General features: G+C 37.7%; 1 protein-coding gene across 10 annotated transcripts in view; it reads left to right on the plus strand.

Annotated features, from left to right (window-relative positions):
* bt (projectin protein bent) overlaps positions 1-14,236 on the plus strand; it is a 3,328,983-nt gene that overhangs the window by 2,645,235 nt on the left and 669,512 nt on the right. For 9 of the 10 annotated variants that reach the window (XM_067757812.1, XM_067757814.1, XM_067757813.1 and 6 more), the window contains 3 exons: positions 8,641-9,404; positions 9,614-9,749; positions 10,036-10,926. In XM_067757812.1, the coding sequence (XP_067613913.1) occupies positions 8,641-9,404; positions 9,614-9,749; positions 10,036-10,926 (1,791 nt within the window). The remainder of the gene's footprint in view (positions 1-8,640; positions 9,405-9,613; positions 9,750-10,035; positions 10,927-14,236) is intronic. The other variant, XM_067757820.1, reaches the window with a different exon arrangement.

Here is a 14,236-nt window from a genome sequence, read left to right on the forward strand (position 1 = left end):
ATGCCATAAATCGAACAAATATTTACCAATCCTAGTCAAATTTGGTAGGGGCATAGCTCCTATGACGATAACTGTTTCCTGTGAAAATGGGCGAAATCGGTTGAAGACGCGCCCAGTTTATATACACAATCGACCGTCTGTCCTTCCGGTCGGCCGTTAACACGATAACTTGAGCTGAAATTGATATATCTTTACTAAACTTAGTTAACGCACTTATCTGAACTCACTTTATCTTGGTATTAAAGATGGGCGAAATCCGACTATGACCACGCCCACTTTCTCGTTATCGAAACTTCGAAAAATGAAAAAGTGCCATAATTCTATATCAAATACGAAAAAAGGGATGAAACATGGTGATTGGATTGGTTTTTTAAGCACAATATAACTTTATAAAAAACTTTGTAAAATGGGTGTGACACTTACCATATTAAGTAGAAGAAAATGAAAAAGTTCTGCAGGGCGAAATCAAAAGCTCTTGGAATCATGGCAGGAATACTGTTCCTGGTATTACATATATAAATAAATTAGCGGCACCCGACAGATGATTTTCTGGGTCACCCTGGTTTATATTTTGGTCGATATCTCGAAAATGCCTTCACATATACATCTAAGGGCCAATCCCTTTTAAAACCCTCATTAATACCTTTAGTTTGATACCCATATCGTACAAACACATCATAGAGTCACCCCTGATCCACCTTTATGGCGATATCTCGAAAAGGTGTCCACGTATAGAACTAAGGCCCACTCCATTTTAAAATACTCTTTAATACCTTTCATTTGATATCCATTTCATACAAACACATTCCATAGGGGTTACCCTAGGTTCATTTTCCTACATGGTGATTTCCCTTATTTTACAAAGGAAGAAGGAAAATCGTTCCAAAAAACGTGAACCTTGGTCAACAATTTCGGACTCTTATGGGACTCATAATTAAGAGCGCTTCGAAAATATTTCAGGGGTGATTAAAAAAAAATGATAAAGAAATGCGTTCAAATTTAATCAAATTTTCATATTTAAAAAAAAATATTCAAATAAAACGAATTGATAGCTGAAGAAAGATAGCAAAGGCAAGTTGCTCCACTTTTTAGTATTACCATTTGTAAGTATCCATGAAAACGACAATTTTGTCTCCAAAGCTGTCAGCTGAGTATGTAATGTTCGGTTACACCCGAACTTAGCCTTCCTTACTTGTTATTCTTTACCACCGTTGAGAGCACCAATCAGGTGCTATTATCTCATTAGGCAAGGATTTTTGTTGCAGCTCATATGATTTTTCTTTAATCGCTTGCTTTTGTAAGATTTCCATTGATGACTTGATACTTTAATGAGTGGATCTAAATATAAATCTTAATCTAAATTTATCTAAATTTACTTTACTATTAATAAATTTGTACAAGTGAGACCGTTGTCTCTTAACGTACATCAACATTCGAATATTTACCAACAATACAATATTTTTATTTTCTAAATTTATTTTTAATATACATTACGTTAAATAAATAAATTATGAAAACTAATCGGCCTAATTAAATCAAAACACTATCAAATGTTCCATTTGACGCCCACTTTCCTAATGGGAATCCCGCCGAATATAAAACCTGTCGAATTTCGTCTTTCGCCAAAATGGTTGATTCGAGGGCCTCCTAGGACTTTATCTACGATCATACATTCCCCCAGTACGTTTAGAGCTGTGGGATGTGGATTTTTGACGTTGTCAGCCAACTTTAAGAGCGTTCTTATAGCAAGGGCTCTAATTTGTAGAGTCCTATTGGTTCACTAATATCTTTTCGAAAAATAATCCGTTGAAATTTGGTATGATTGTCGTTCATCCAAATTTGCCTATATATTTTTTCTATGTCACTGTGGAAGACTTAGCGATAAAGTCTCCAACGAAGAATAAGAATTGGCAGCTCTGCTTGGAGTACCGAACCTTGCAGCAAAATGTTGTTCAGATTATCAGTCAGGCTTGAGGCGTTGAAAACGACACGGACTTCAGTAGTTGTGCTTTCCGCCTTTAACACGGCGTGATGGGACAGGAACTAATTATCAGCGTCATTCGCTGCGACGTATCATTAAATTTTGCATATGTCCGAGCGTCTGATATTCAGAAAGTGCTCTTATAAGGTATACATCTTCAGTGGCGTAGAACCACTTGTCTGCGAGAACCAACTCTGGTAAAACCAAAATAGCCGCTGAGCTGATATGGCAGGATGGGAGATTCACAGAGAATTTCGTCACGATTAGAACTGAGGTAGTCAAGGCTAAGCATGGATCCACAGGTGAATGTAGTTCAATGTTGCTGCTTCCTTTACTTGAGCTGAGACTGCATTTGTGATGCCTGAAACTTGGTCTTTCAGTCCTAAAGTAGCATTCCGGCTCTGATGAAATCGGTGCCATTATGGTGGGTATTGACGCGAGCTGTCCCCAGTAGTACCCCTGCGCTCGAATTTACGTAACAGGAGTTGATATTTCTTATATCAGACGACCCTGTGTGTCCGTCTTCTGTCTTTCTCGTGCTTGGTTGGAAGTTGAGGCGACGTCATCCGAATCCTTGAAGGGGTGGTGAATTCAATTATGCTGAAGCGTATCCGAATGCAGGAACGTGTGATGTGGCATTTGTCATAGTTATAGGAATTGGTGCATCTCGTCACTGTGTGTCCTCCTAATAAACATTTTAGACATCCACTCGTGGTAAGGTTAGATGGAACTGGCCGGTCCATGAGGACCTCACATATACTAAATGAGTCCGTAGTGTTACCAGAATTTTATTTTACGACCAAACTGAAAACCCCTATCAAAACCCGGACCTATGTTATAAAATAACTCCATCCTCTTGGAAAATACTAGAAGCTTTCTTCGATTTACCTCACTTGCTGCTTTTAGATCTGACAGCTGTATCATTGCTAATAGCTGGAGTCTAGGCCCGATCGTTTCCTCCTCCAATCCGCACTTCCAACATCTGCTATCACTGACCAAGCCTAATTTAAAGGTATGTGACGCCAGAAGGCAGTGTCCAGTCAGAACACCATCATGAGTCTTCATTCCTCTCTTTTAACTGTTAGAAGCAACTTTGCTAGTCTAAGGTTGTAAGACCCACACATAATCGTCGACACTTTACAGCCCCGCGCATGGACCCACGCCTTTCCCGCTTGGTGGATCATGTGCACCTCTCGCCTTCTCTTAACCCAGCCTAATCTAATTGGGACGTCTACGGAGCAAGCTTCAAGGGATGCGCCCTTTTCAGCCAGTTCATCCGGTTTTTCATTCCCACCTATTCCGATATGCCGGAGGACTCAATATAGAATGCTCTTCCCCATTCTAATTTTTTCCAGGGATCGCTTACACTGTAACACACTTTTAGATGCTGTGCTATAGTAGACTTGATGAAGTTTTTTCTCTCTCCTGGAGAAAACTCACCTAATCTCGGACAGTTGCGTAATCTGTGCTCCGTTGATTTGCACGCTCTTGGGGCTGGCTTTGATACCTTTGTTTAAAAGGCACCAAATCTTTTTTGGGGATTTTCGGTTATGCCGCGTAGCATTTTGTTTGTGCTCTTTCGTATTGGCATTCCCTATAAAACTATACACTGTTTCAAGTGTCTGAAATCTATTAGATAAGAATTTGTCTATATCATTCCACTCTATTCCCATAGTGCCAACGTACTCTCCAGCAATTTTGTCGAACACAGATAGGTGAGAATTGCATTAAAATTGGATGTGTAGATTTTGTAACACTTGAGAGAGGATAGACAATTATTTATATCGCTATGTAATTTATTTAGCTAGCTCCCAGACTCACATTTTACCGTCTTTGAATTGAAAAGCATTTATTTCTGAATGCTGACCAATATAAGCTTATTCTCGTATTTTCGCCTACGTTTTTTCAGCCCACATCAAAACCATCATTTGTTAGAGAGCATTTTTCACTATATCCTTGGTCAGGTTTTTCAGGCAAAATAGCTCTTCAACCGCCTGTAGATCAGAATTATTTAAGTATATGGCCGTGAATAGATCACAAAAAGCTGGATATGATAAATAGTTCTCTTTGAAAACCTCCGTGTCGCAAGAAGACAGGCGGATCTTATGCTCGCGAGGTGCTTGCTCAGATATGATAATTTTTTCTCCGTTTTTATGCTCCTCTGCCTCAGCAGACATGGTTGATAAGCATCGCGCGTTGTTTGAGTTACGTCATTTGCGTCCACATCTTCTAATCCCATCAGTGAGTCAAAAGCAGACTTATCCTTCTTCCACAACGCAAGTCATGTTACTTTTTATGCATTCTGATAGCACACCACATTACACTACGGAGTTCTGCCGCATTGCCATGACATGCTGATTCGAATCTGTTAACATTCAAATAGCAAGTCGATTGGATTCCAGTGCATTCCGAAATCATTCTGAGTGGAATCCGATGCATTCCGCCAGTATAAGATCTTATTATTGCTCTTATTTCTTACTATTATATTCTGAAATTAAATTGTAATTTTATATATCATATTTCGTATTGAAATTCTTTGGCGACCTTTTTCTTTTAACACTCCAGTAGGCGCGCGTTATACAATGGTAGAACGCTTGTGATTTCGTTGAATATTCTCGCTTACCTTAATTCACTCACGCACACAGTCTTATTACTCTTCTATTATAGACAATAAACTTTTCCAGTGTCATTGCGGCGACCGATGCGTGCTCATCTTGGAGAAATTTGACGCAAAAGGTCATTTTACAATTGCAGAACGCGCGCCTACTCGTGTGACATTTTTTATACATGTAAAAATACATGTAACAAATGGATTTGTCCTGATCATCAGGTTCTTCTGTGTCCGGACTGCGCTAAGTATGAAGAATCGGAGGTGGAATACATGACCGAATAAAAAAACAAGTAAGGAAGGCTAAGTTCGGGTGTAACCGAACATTACATACTCAGTTGAGAGCTGTGGAGACAAAGTAAGGGAAAATCACCATGTTGTAAAAAGAACCTAGGGTAACCCTGGAATGTGTTTGTATGACATGTGTATCAAATGGAAGGTATTAAAGAGTATTTTAAGAGGAAGTGGACCATAGTTCTATAGATGGACGCCATTTAGGGATATCGCCATGGGCGGTTTCAAGCCAGGGCGCTCTACTTTCTTCAAGGTGGTCCAGTGCTAGAAAGTGACGAAGAGATACCTCACACGCACAAATATGTAGTCATCAGCCGAAGTAGTTACACATACACACGCATATGGCTAAGGGAGACGCGTGGACTACAGATATACATGTATATATGTAGCTGGAACCAACCAAGCATGAGCTACAACTGTTCGCGAAATTACTAGACTTTAGGAGAAATGGGTGGAGGAAACTGAGAGTATAAAAGCAGCGCAAGCTGAGTAATTATAATTATACTACTCCCAAAGTAATCAAAATAAAGGACAGCTTGCAATACTGAATAGTGGAGTGATTTATTCAACAGTTAAGCGATTCGAACGTTAGCAGAAGTTTTCTAATAAGCGGAATATCCCAAAATTCGTTACAATATTAATATAATTTTTTACAGCTTTTTACATCTAATTGAAATAGGTTAACCAATACTTTACTTTAAGATTAAACATGTTCTTGAAAATGCATTTAAAGAATAATTTTAATATTTTTGGGTTGATTGAAAGTTTTTACAACATTATTATCCACACAATCTCCAGTTATGTAAGAAAAACTATCTCCGGACCAAGGTTCACTTTCTTTTGGTACCTCCCGGTAGGTATGTGGCTGCAGCTTTTCCCGTTTGTTTTCTTTGTTATTATACTCAGCTGAGCAGGGCACACAGATTTTATTAATTTTGTTCGCATAACGGTACCCCGTAACGGCATAAACTAATCAAGATAGATATAGACATCTATATATCAAAATAATCGGGGCGTAAAAAGAAATTCATTTAGTGATGTCCGTCCGTCCGTCCGTCTGTCCGTAAACACGATAACTTGAGTAAATTCTGAGGTATCTTAACGAAATGGTACATTAATTCCTAGGCTCTCATCTCAGATCGCTATTTAAAATGAACGAAATCGTGGCGTGGGTCACTTTTTCCATTTCGAAAATTCCGAGACACCGCAAAAGTGCGATAATTCATTACCAAAGACGGATAAAGCGATAAACTTTGGTAGGTTGTTTGAGCGTATGATTTTAAGTAAAATTTTAACAAAAAATTTAATATCTTTACAGTATATAAGTAAATTATGTCAACATTCAACTCCAGTAATGGTATGGTGCAAGAAAATACAAAAATAAAAGAAAATTTCAAAATGGGCGCGGCTCCGCCCTTTTTCATTTAATTTGTCTAGAATACTTTTAATGCCATAAGTCGAACTAAAATTTACCAATCCTTGGGAAATTTGGTAAGGGCATAGCTTCTATAAGATAACTGTTTTCTGTGAAAATGGGCGAAATCGGTTGAAGCCACGGCCAGTTTTATACACAGTCGACCGTCTGTCCTACCGCTCGGACGCTAACACGATAACTTGACCAAAAATTGATATATCTTTACCAAACTTAAGATCGTGGGTTCGAATCGAGCTCAATGCCTAACAATAATTTTTTATCATTATTATTGTTATGATAAATTTTTTCTTAATTGAAAAATTTTTTTTAAATTAGAATAGAAGAAAGAAAAAATTTAGACAACTGCCAAAGCTCGTTGTATAGATCCATTTCGGGAACTGCTAAATTCCTTCATCGGCAACGTTTAGGCGCCGCTGCTATAACCATTCAGCCATCACAGCGGTTTTTTGTTTGTCTTCATTAATCCTACTTCTATTCTGGTTCGTGCCAATTGATATTCACAACACTGCGACATCTGTTGCAGAATGGATGTGAAAATTGGACTTATTTGATGGCAATGCTGCCATAGTGTCATATTTTATTGACACTTTTTTCCCCGTGCTCTGGGATGTATTAACAATTTTTGTTGTTATATCGGCCTACTGAATTTAAGATCGCGGGTTCGAATCGAGCTCAAGGCCTAACAATAATTTTTTATCATTATTATTGTTATGATAAATTTTTTCTTAATTGAAAAAATTTTTTTAAATTAGAATAGAAGAAAGAAAAAATTTAGACAACTGCCAAAGCTCGTTGTATAGATCCATTTCGGGAACTGCTAAATTCCTTCATCGGCAACGTTTAGGCGCCGCTGCTATAACCATTCAGCCATCACAGCGGTTTTTTGTTTGTCTTCATTAATCCTACTTCTATTCTAAAAAAAAAAAGAAAAAAAAAAAAAATGTTTCAATTAAGAAAAAATTTATCATAACAATAATAATGATAAAAAATTATTGTTAGGCCTTGAGCTCGATTCGAACCCGCGATCTTAAATTCAGTAGGCCGATATAACAACAAAAATTGTTTACCAAACTTAGTTCACGTACTTATCTGAACTCACTTTATCTTGGTATTAAAAATGGGCGAAATCCGAAAATTTCGAAAAATTAAAAAATTCCATAGTTCTATACCAAATACGAAAAAAGGGATGAAACGTGGTGATTGGATTGGCTTTTAGACGCAAAATATAACTTTAGAAAAAACTTTGTAAAATGGGTGTGACTACCATATTAAGTAGAAGAAAATGAAAAAGTTCTGCAGGGCGAAATCAAAAGCCCTTGGAATCATGGCAGGAATACTGTTCGTGGTGTTATACATACATAAATGAATTAGCGGTACCCGAAAGATTATGTTCTTGGTCACCCTGGTCCACATTTTGGTCGATATCTCGAAAACGCCTTCACATATGCAACTAAGGGCCACTCCTTTTTAAAACCCTCATTAACACCTTTATCCATATCGTACAAGCACATTCTAGAGTCAGCCCTGGTCCACCTTTATGGCGATATTTCGAAAAGGCGTCCACCTATAGAACGCAGGCCAACTCCCTTTTAAAATACTCTTTACTATCTTATCTTGTTTGGTTGATTTTCCGACAGGGTGGATAAATGATGTATATTGGAACGATTTTCCGTCATCCCTTGTCAAATTTGGTTTTGAGACAAACGAACGAAAATCGACACTGATGATGGCACAACGCCGAAACCGGTTTGTCTCAAAACCAAATTTGACAAGGGATGAGGGAAAATGGTTGCAATATACTCTTTACTATCTTTCATTTGATACCCATGTCATACACACGCATTCCAGGGTTACCCTAAGTTCATTTTCCTACATGGTGATTTTCCATTATTTGACAAAGGATGAAGGAAAATCGTTCCAAAAAACGTCACCCTTGGTCTACAGTTTGGTCGATATTTCCCAAACGTATGAGATATGTAAATAAAAACCACTTATAAACCTTCTACGAAACCCTACGAAATCAACACAACTAAGCCCTCAGCTGAGTATGTAATGTTCGGTTACACCCGAACTTAGCTTTCCTTACTTAATTTTATTTCGTTTTATTTGCTTGATGCAGTAGAGCTGAATCATTCGGATTATGTGTGTTGCACTGTGAACAGGGCTTTTTGGGTTTATTTCATATTGCCTTTTTTTATTTTGCTTTTAAAATTCGAGACCATTTATCAGGTTTGGAACAGAACGAAATAAAAGTTTGCTTTAAATTGCCTTATTTTAAAAACAAAAAGTAAAAAAATATTTGTGTTTTTCTTACCTTATTAGTCAAACCGAAAATCGATCGTACCAATCTCAAACCATTACTAATACGTGCGGGAAAGCCTGTCAAATATGATGTAAATATACGAGGTGAACCAGTACCAACCGTGATTTGGTATCATAATGCCAAAGAATTGAATACAGGGAATTTACCCTTGAACTATGATATTAAAAACATTCCACACAACTCTAAGATTTATATAACTGATACAGTTCGCCAGCACACAGGCGCCTACAAGATACGTGCAGTTAACGAACATGGCGAGGATGAAGTGGAGGTTGAAGTTAATATTTTGGGGCCTCCGGCAGAACCAAAGGGTCCGCTTGAAGTCAAAGATTTAACAAAGAGCAGTTGCAAACTTAAATGGAAAAAACCAGAAGATGATGGCGGCAAGCCAATAACAGCGTATCAGGTAGAAAAATTTGATAAAAAACACGGACGTTGGGTTCCAGTTGGGCGAACCTCTGGTAATGATACCGAAATCGATGTCAAAGGTTTGCAAGAAGGCCATGTTTACCAATTTCGGGTCAAAGCCATTAATGAGGAAGGCGAATCAAAGCCCCTCGATTCAGATGGAAATATTACAGCTAAAGACCCCTATACCATAACTGGCAAACCAGGTTTACCAAAGATTGAGGATTACAATGAGCGTATGGTTAAATTAAAATGGGAACCTCCTGGTCATGACGGAGGTACGCCAATTACTGGTTATGTTGTTGAAAAAAAGGAGAAATATTCCCCAGTATGGGACGAGGTCCTAACCACAGATGTATGTATATAAGCTACTTAGGGCAGTCTTTATAAATCATATAACCTATTTCTTCCAGTCGCAACAGACAGTGCTACCTACATCGAAAATAACACATACATTTTGGTAGCTATAGGAAACGTAGTTTATTTGATTTATAAGGACCATCCCAATACTAATTAAGAAAATGAACCAAATAATAAAAATCTCATCCACATTTACATTCACAGACACCGACACCACAGGCAACCGTCGTTGATTTAAATGAAGGCAGTGTCTACCAATTTCGTGTGCGAGCTATTAATAAAGCTGGCCTTAGTGACCACAGTACTGCAACGGAACCACATAAAGCTAAACCGCGAAATTGTAAGGAAATAGATAACAGCTATATCAGCACCATAACTTAATAGCTTTCTGCTTATTAAATTGTAATTTATATAAATTTTGTTTAAATTGGCCGTATACATGCATTTGTACGAGCTTGCCTCTCCTTAAATGTGTTTGTTAACGTTTATGAAAATGTTCGTATTGTTGGCAACAAATATTGATTTGCTAAGCAAAGCTTTTTGTTGAGATTTGTTCTGTTTAATGTCCATAAAAACATATACCACCAGGATGTTTTTTTAATATATTATTTTAAAAATTTTATCAGTGAAACCTCATATTAATCGAGACAAGCTAAAGCCTATTAGAGTTCGTGCAGGTCAAACAGTAAAATTTGATGTAGACGTTAAAGGCGAACCAACTCCAACACTTACATGGATATTTAAGGATAAAGAATTATCTACCAATCACGGTGTGCGTTTAGAAAATGAAGACTATAATACAAAATTGGTAATTCTGGATATAATGCGGACACAAAATGGTATTTATATATTAAAAGCTGAAAACATAAACGGAGTGGATCAAGCAGAAGTGGAAGTCACTGTTTTATCAAAGCCATCCAAGCCTGAAGGCCCTCTGGAAACTTTTGACATTCATAAAGAGGGCTGCAAAATAAAGTGGCTCAAGCCAAAAGACGATGGTGGCACTCCGGTTACCGGTTATATCATTGAGAAAATGGATACAGCTGTTGGTCGATGGGTGCCTGCTGGATCCGTAGATTCTGAAAAAACTGAGCAGGAGGTCAAAGAGCTAGAACCAAATCATCGCTACCAATTCCGTGTGAAAGCGATAAATGAGGAAGGTGAATCCGATCCTCTAGATAGCGAACAAGCTATAATAGCAAAAAATGCGTTTGATGTAGCTGCACCACCTGGCCTTCCAGAACTAGAGGACTGGGATGAGCATCATATAAAACTTAAATGGGAACCTCCCATTCGTGATGGTGGAGCCCAAATTACAGGCTATATAATAGAGATGATGAACAAGGATTGTGGTGAATTTGTGAAGGCTGCTGAAGTTGAAGGCCCAATATGCACAGGCACGGTAAAGAGATTGGAGGAAGGACAACAATATAAGTTCCGTGTACGTGCTGTTAATAAAGCAGGCCATTCAGAACCATCTGAACAAACAAATTGGCATACAGCTAAACCACGTTTCTGTAAGTATAAGCACATCTATATGTATATACATATACAACTTGCAAAGCTTTTGTTTATTTATAAGGCTTCTAAATTTTTTCTGCTCGTTCAAAACAGAACTTCAATTGCGTCCAAAAAGGAAACTACTTATAAAAGTACGTTTTGAGATTTTCGTATTTTAAACATTTGCGGTGATAATGCATTTTTGTAGTTGTAGAATTTGAAACAGTTTTTTAATATATAGTATATCCCATATATAATCTTTCCAATGCATATGTTAACAAAATCCATTTGTCACAATTTTCGCCAAAAATGGCAAAATAAATTGAGGATAGTGTCACCTTTTTTCACATACATATATAACATAGAACCAACAGTGGTATGTCAATGAAATTTTTGTATGTCCCACTTCTCGTGTAAAACATTACAAACAAAAAATTTTAGCGAAACCGGGACAGGCTTACATAGCTTATAAGGTGAAGCACACTGTATGGGAGTCTTACTAAATTTTTTTTTTAAGAACAAAGCAAAAAACTGGCACAAAGCTTTACACTTTGCGTTGTCACACAGTCAGTTTCAGAGATTTAAAAAAAAATATGTAGATCGCGAGTTTGCATCAAACTCAAGGCCTAACAATAATTATTTTATCATTATTATTGTTATGATATATTTTTCTTAATTAAAAAATTTTTAAATTAGAATAGAAGAAAGAAAAATTTAGACAACTGCTAAAGCGCGTTGTATAGATCAATTTCGGGAACTGCTCAATTCCTTCATCGGCAACGTTTAGGCGCAGCTGCTATAAGCATTCAGCTATCACAGCGGTTGTTTATTTGCCTTCATTATTTCTACTTCTGTTCGGTCCTTGTCAATTGATATTCACAGCACTGCGACATTTGTTGCAGAATAGTTGTGAAAATTGGACTTGTATATGGCGATGATGCCATAGTGTCATATTTTATTGACACTTTTTCCTCGTGCTCTGGGATGTATTAACAATTTTTTGTTGTTATATCGGCCTACTGATTTGTAAGATCGCGAGTTTGAATCGAGCCCAAGGCCTAACAATAATTATTTTATCATTATTATTGTTATGATACATTTTTTCTTAATTGAAAAAAATTTTAAATTAGAATAGAAGAAAGAAAAAATTTAGACAACTGCCAAAGCGCGTTGTATAGATCAATTTCGGGAACTGCTAAATTCCTTCATCGGCAACATTTAGGCGCAGCTGCTATAAGCATTTGGCTATCACAGTGGTTGTTTATTTGCCTTCATTATTTCTATATCTGTTCGGTTCTTGTCAATTGATATTCACAGCACTGCGATATCTGTCGCAGATTAGTTGTGAAAATTGGACTTGTTTATGGCGATGATGCCATAGTGTTATATTTTATTGACACTTTTTCCCGTGCTCTGGGATGTATTAACAATTTTTTGTTGTTATATCGGCCTACTGATTTGTAAGATCGCGAGTTTGAATCGAGCTCAAGTCCAAACAATAATTATTTTATCATTATTATTGTTATGATATATTTTTTCTTAATTGAAACAATTTTTAAATTAGAATAGAAGAAAGAAAAAATTTAGACAACTGCAAAAGCTCGTTGTATAGATCCATTTCCCGAACTGCTAAATTCCTCCATCGGCAACGATTAGCGCCGCTGCTATAAAGCGCCAAATACACGACACGAACATTTCCGCGAACATTCCGCAATCTTGTTCGCAGCTTTGGCCATACACCATACGAACTTTTGGCCGAACATTAGTTCTATTTCAGACAGCGATGAATACGGACAACAATTGTGCTGCAGCAATATTGCTCGCTGTGGCAATTAAGCGTAAAAAAAAATTATACATTTCAATAAATTCACTCAGAAATTTTTTATTGTCCATTTTACTTTTCCGCGCATGTCTGTTCCGTTCAGAAATTACTACGATTATGAGCTATTTCGCCAACACGCACGAACAGTTCGCGCAAATGTTCGCCAAAAATTAAAATATTTTGATTTTTGGAGAACATTTGCGCGAACTGGCAAACACCACCATACACGACAGAAAAGGTCACAGAAACATGACATAACGGCAATGTTCGCGGAAATGTTCGTGTCGTGTATTTGGCGCTTAAGCATTCAGCTATCACAGCGGTTGTTTATTTGCCTTCACTATTTCTTTTCGGTTCTTGCCATTTGATATTCACAGCACTGCGACACCTGTTGCAGAATAGTTGTGAAAATTGGACTTGTTTATGGCGATAATGCCATAGTGTCATATTTTGTTGACACTTTTTCCCCGTCCTCTGGGATGTATTGACAATTTTTGTTGTTATATCGGCCTACTGATTTGTAAGATCGCGAGTTTGAATCGAGCTCAAGGCCTAACAATAATTATTTTGTCATTATTATTGCTATGATATATTTTTTCTTAATTGAAAAAAATTTTTAATTAGAATAGAAGAAATTATGCAGTGAAACTATTTCTTATATATATTTTAACAGAGATTTTGCAAATTTTCGTGTCACACCGACATGGATAAAGAGTTTCGAATAAGTAAAAATATAAAAGGAAATGTCAAAAACCAATAATAAATGTATGTATGTGTGTACATAGTCACATCTGTCAACCCATTGTTGGGGTTGCCAGAGAGGTGAAATACGCTGGCGTGTTAGCGTATAATAAAAACGTCTCAAATACTTAAATTTAATAAGGAATATGTACGTAATAGGATATACGTATTTGTACGTGCAAATAATTCAAGATGCGTACTTATACGTAAAAGGTACATATGTAAATAAATTCAATATAAAATTCAGGTAAATTCATTTAAATTCATGTTTAGGTTTTCTTAAGCCTAATTTCTATTAAATAGAAGGGTTGGCTGTTGGCGACTACGACAGTCGCTCAAACATCGTCCCCGCCCTAGGCGCGTTCAGCGGCTAGAGCCTCTTGCAGCTCTTGAAGAGTCCGGAGCGCATCTCGTACGAGGAGGTCAGACACCTTTCCCCTGAAAGTGGCAGTTTGCAGCCCTTGAGCGGTGCACCGAACGGTGCGTCGAGCGGCAGTAGATTCTGGCGGTTGTGCTTCGGTAGCTGGACGAGACCGAGAGATAGTTGGGCGAGAACGGGGTCGCACGTTGGGGGCAGAGGGTACCTGAGGTGGTACTTCTTAGCGACCAGGCCGGGGTGCCTGGGTATGACGTGGGATGCTCGGGGTTGCATCCCGTCGATGCAGCAGAGGGTGATGTCGTAAGCCGCATGTTCGGCAGCGATCATGTGAGCTGCATTCATCTGTGGCGTGCGATAGCGCTAAACAATTTAAGCAGAATTTATG

This window comes from Eurosta solidaginis, chromosome X, assembly GCF_040869045.1.
Source record: "Eurosta solidaginis isolate ZX-2024a chromosome X, ASM4086904v1, whole genome shotgun sequence".
NCBI lineage: Eukaryota > Metazoa > Arthropoda > Insecta > Diptera > Tephritidae > Eurosta > Eurosta solidaginis.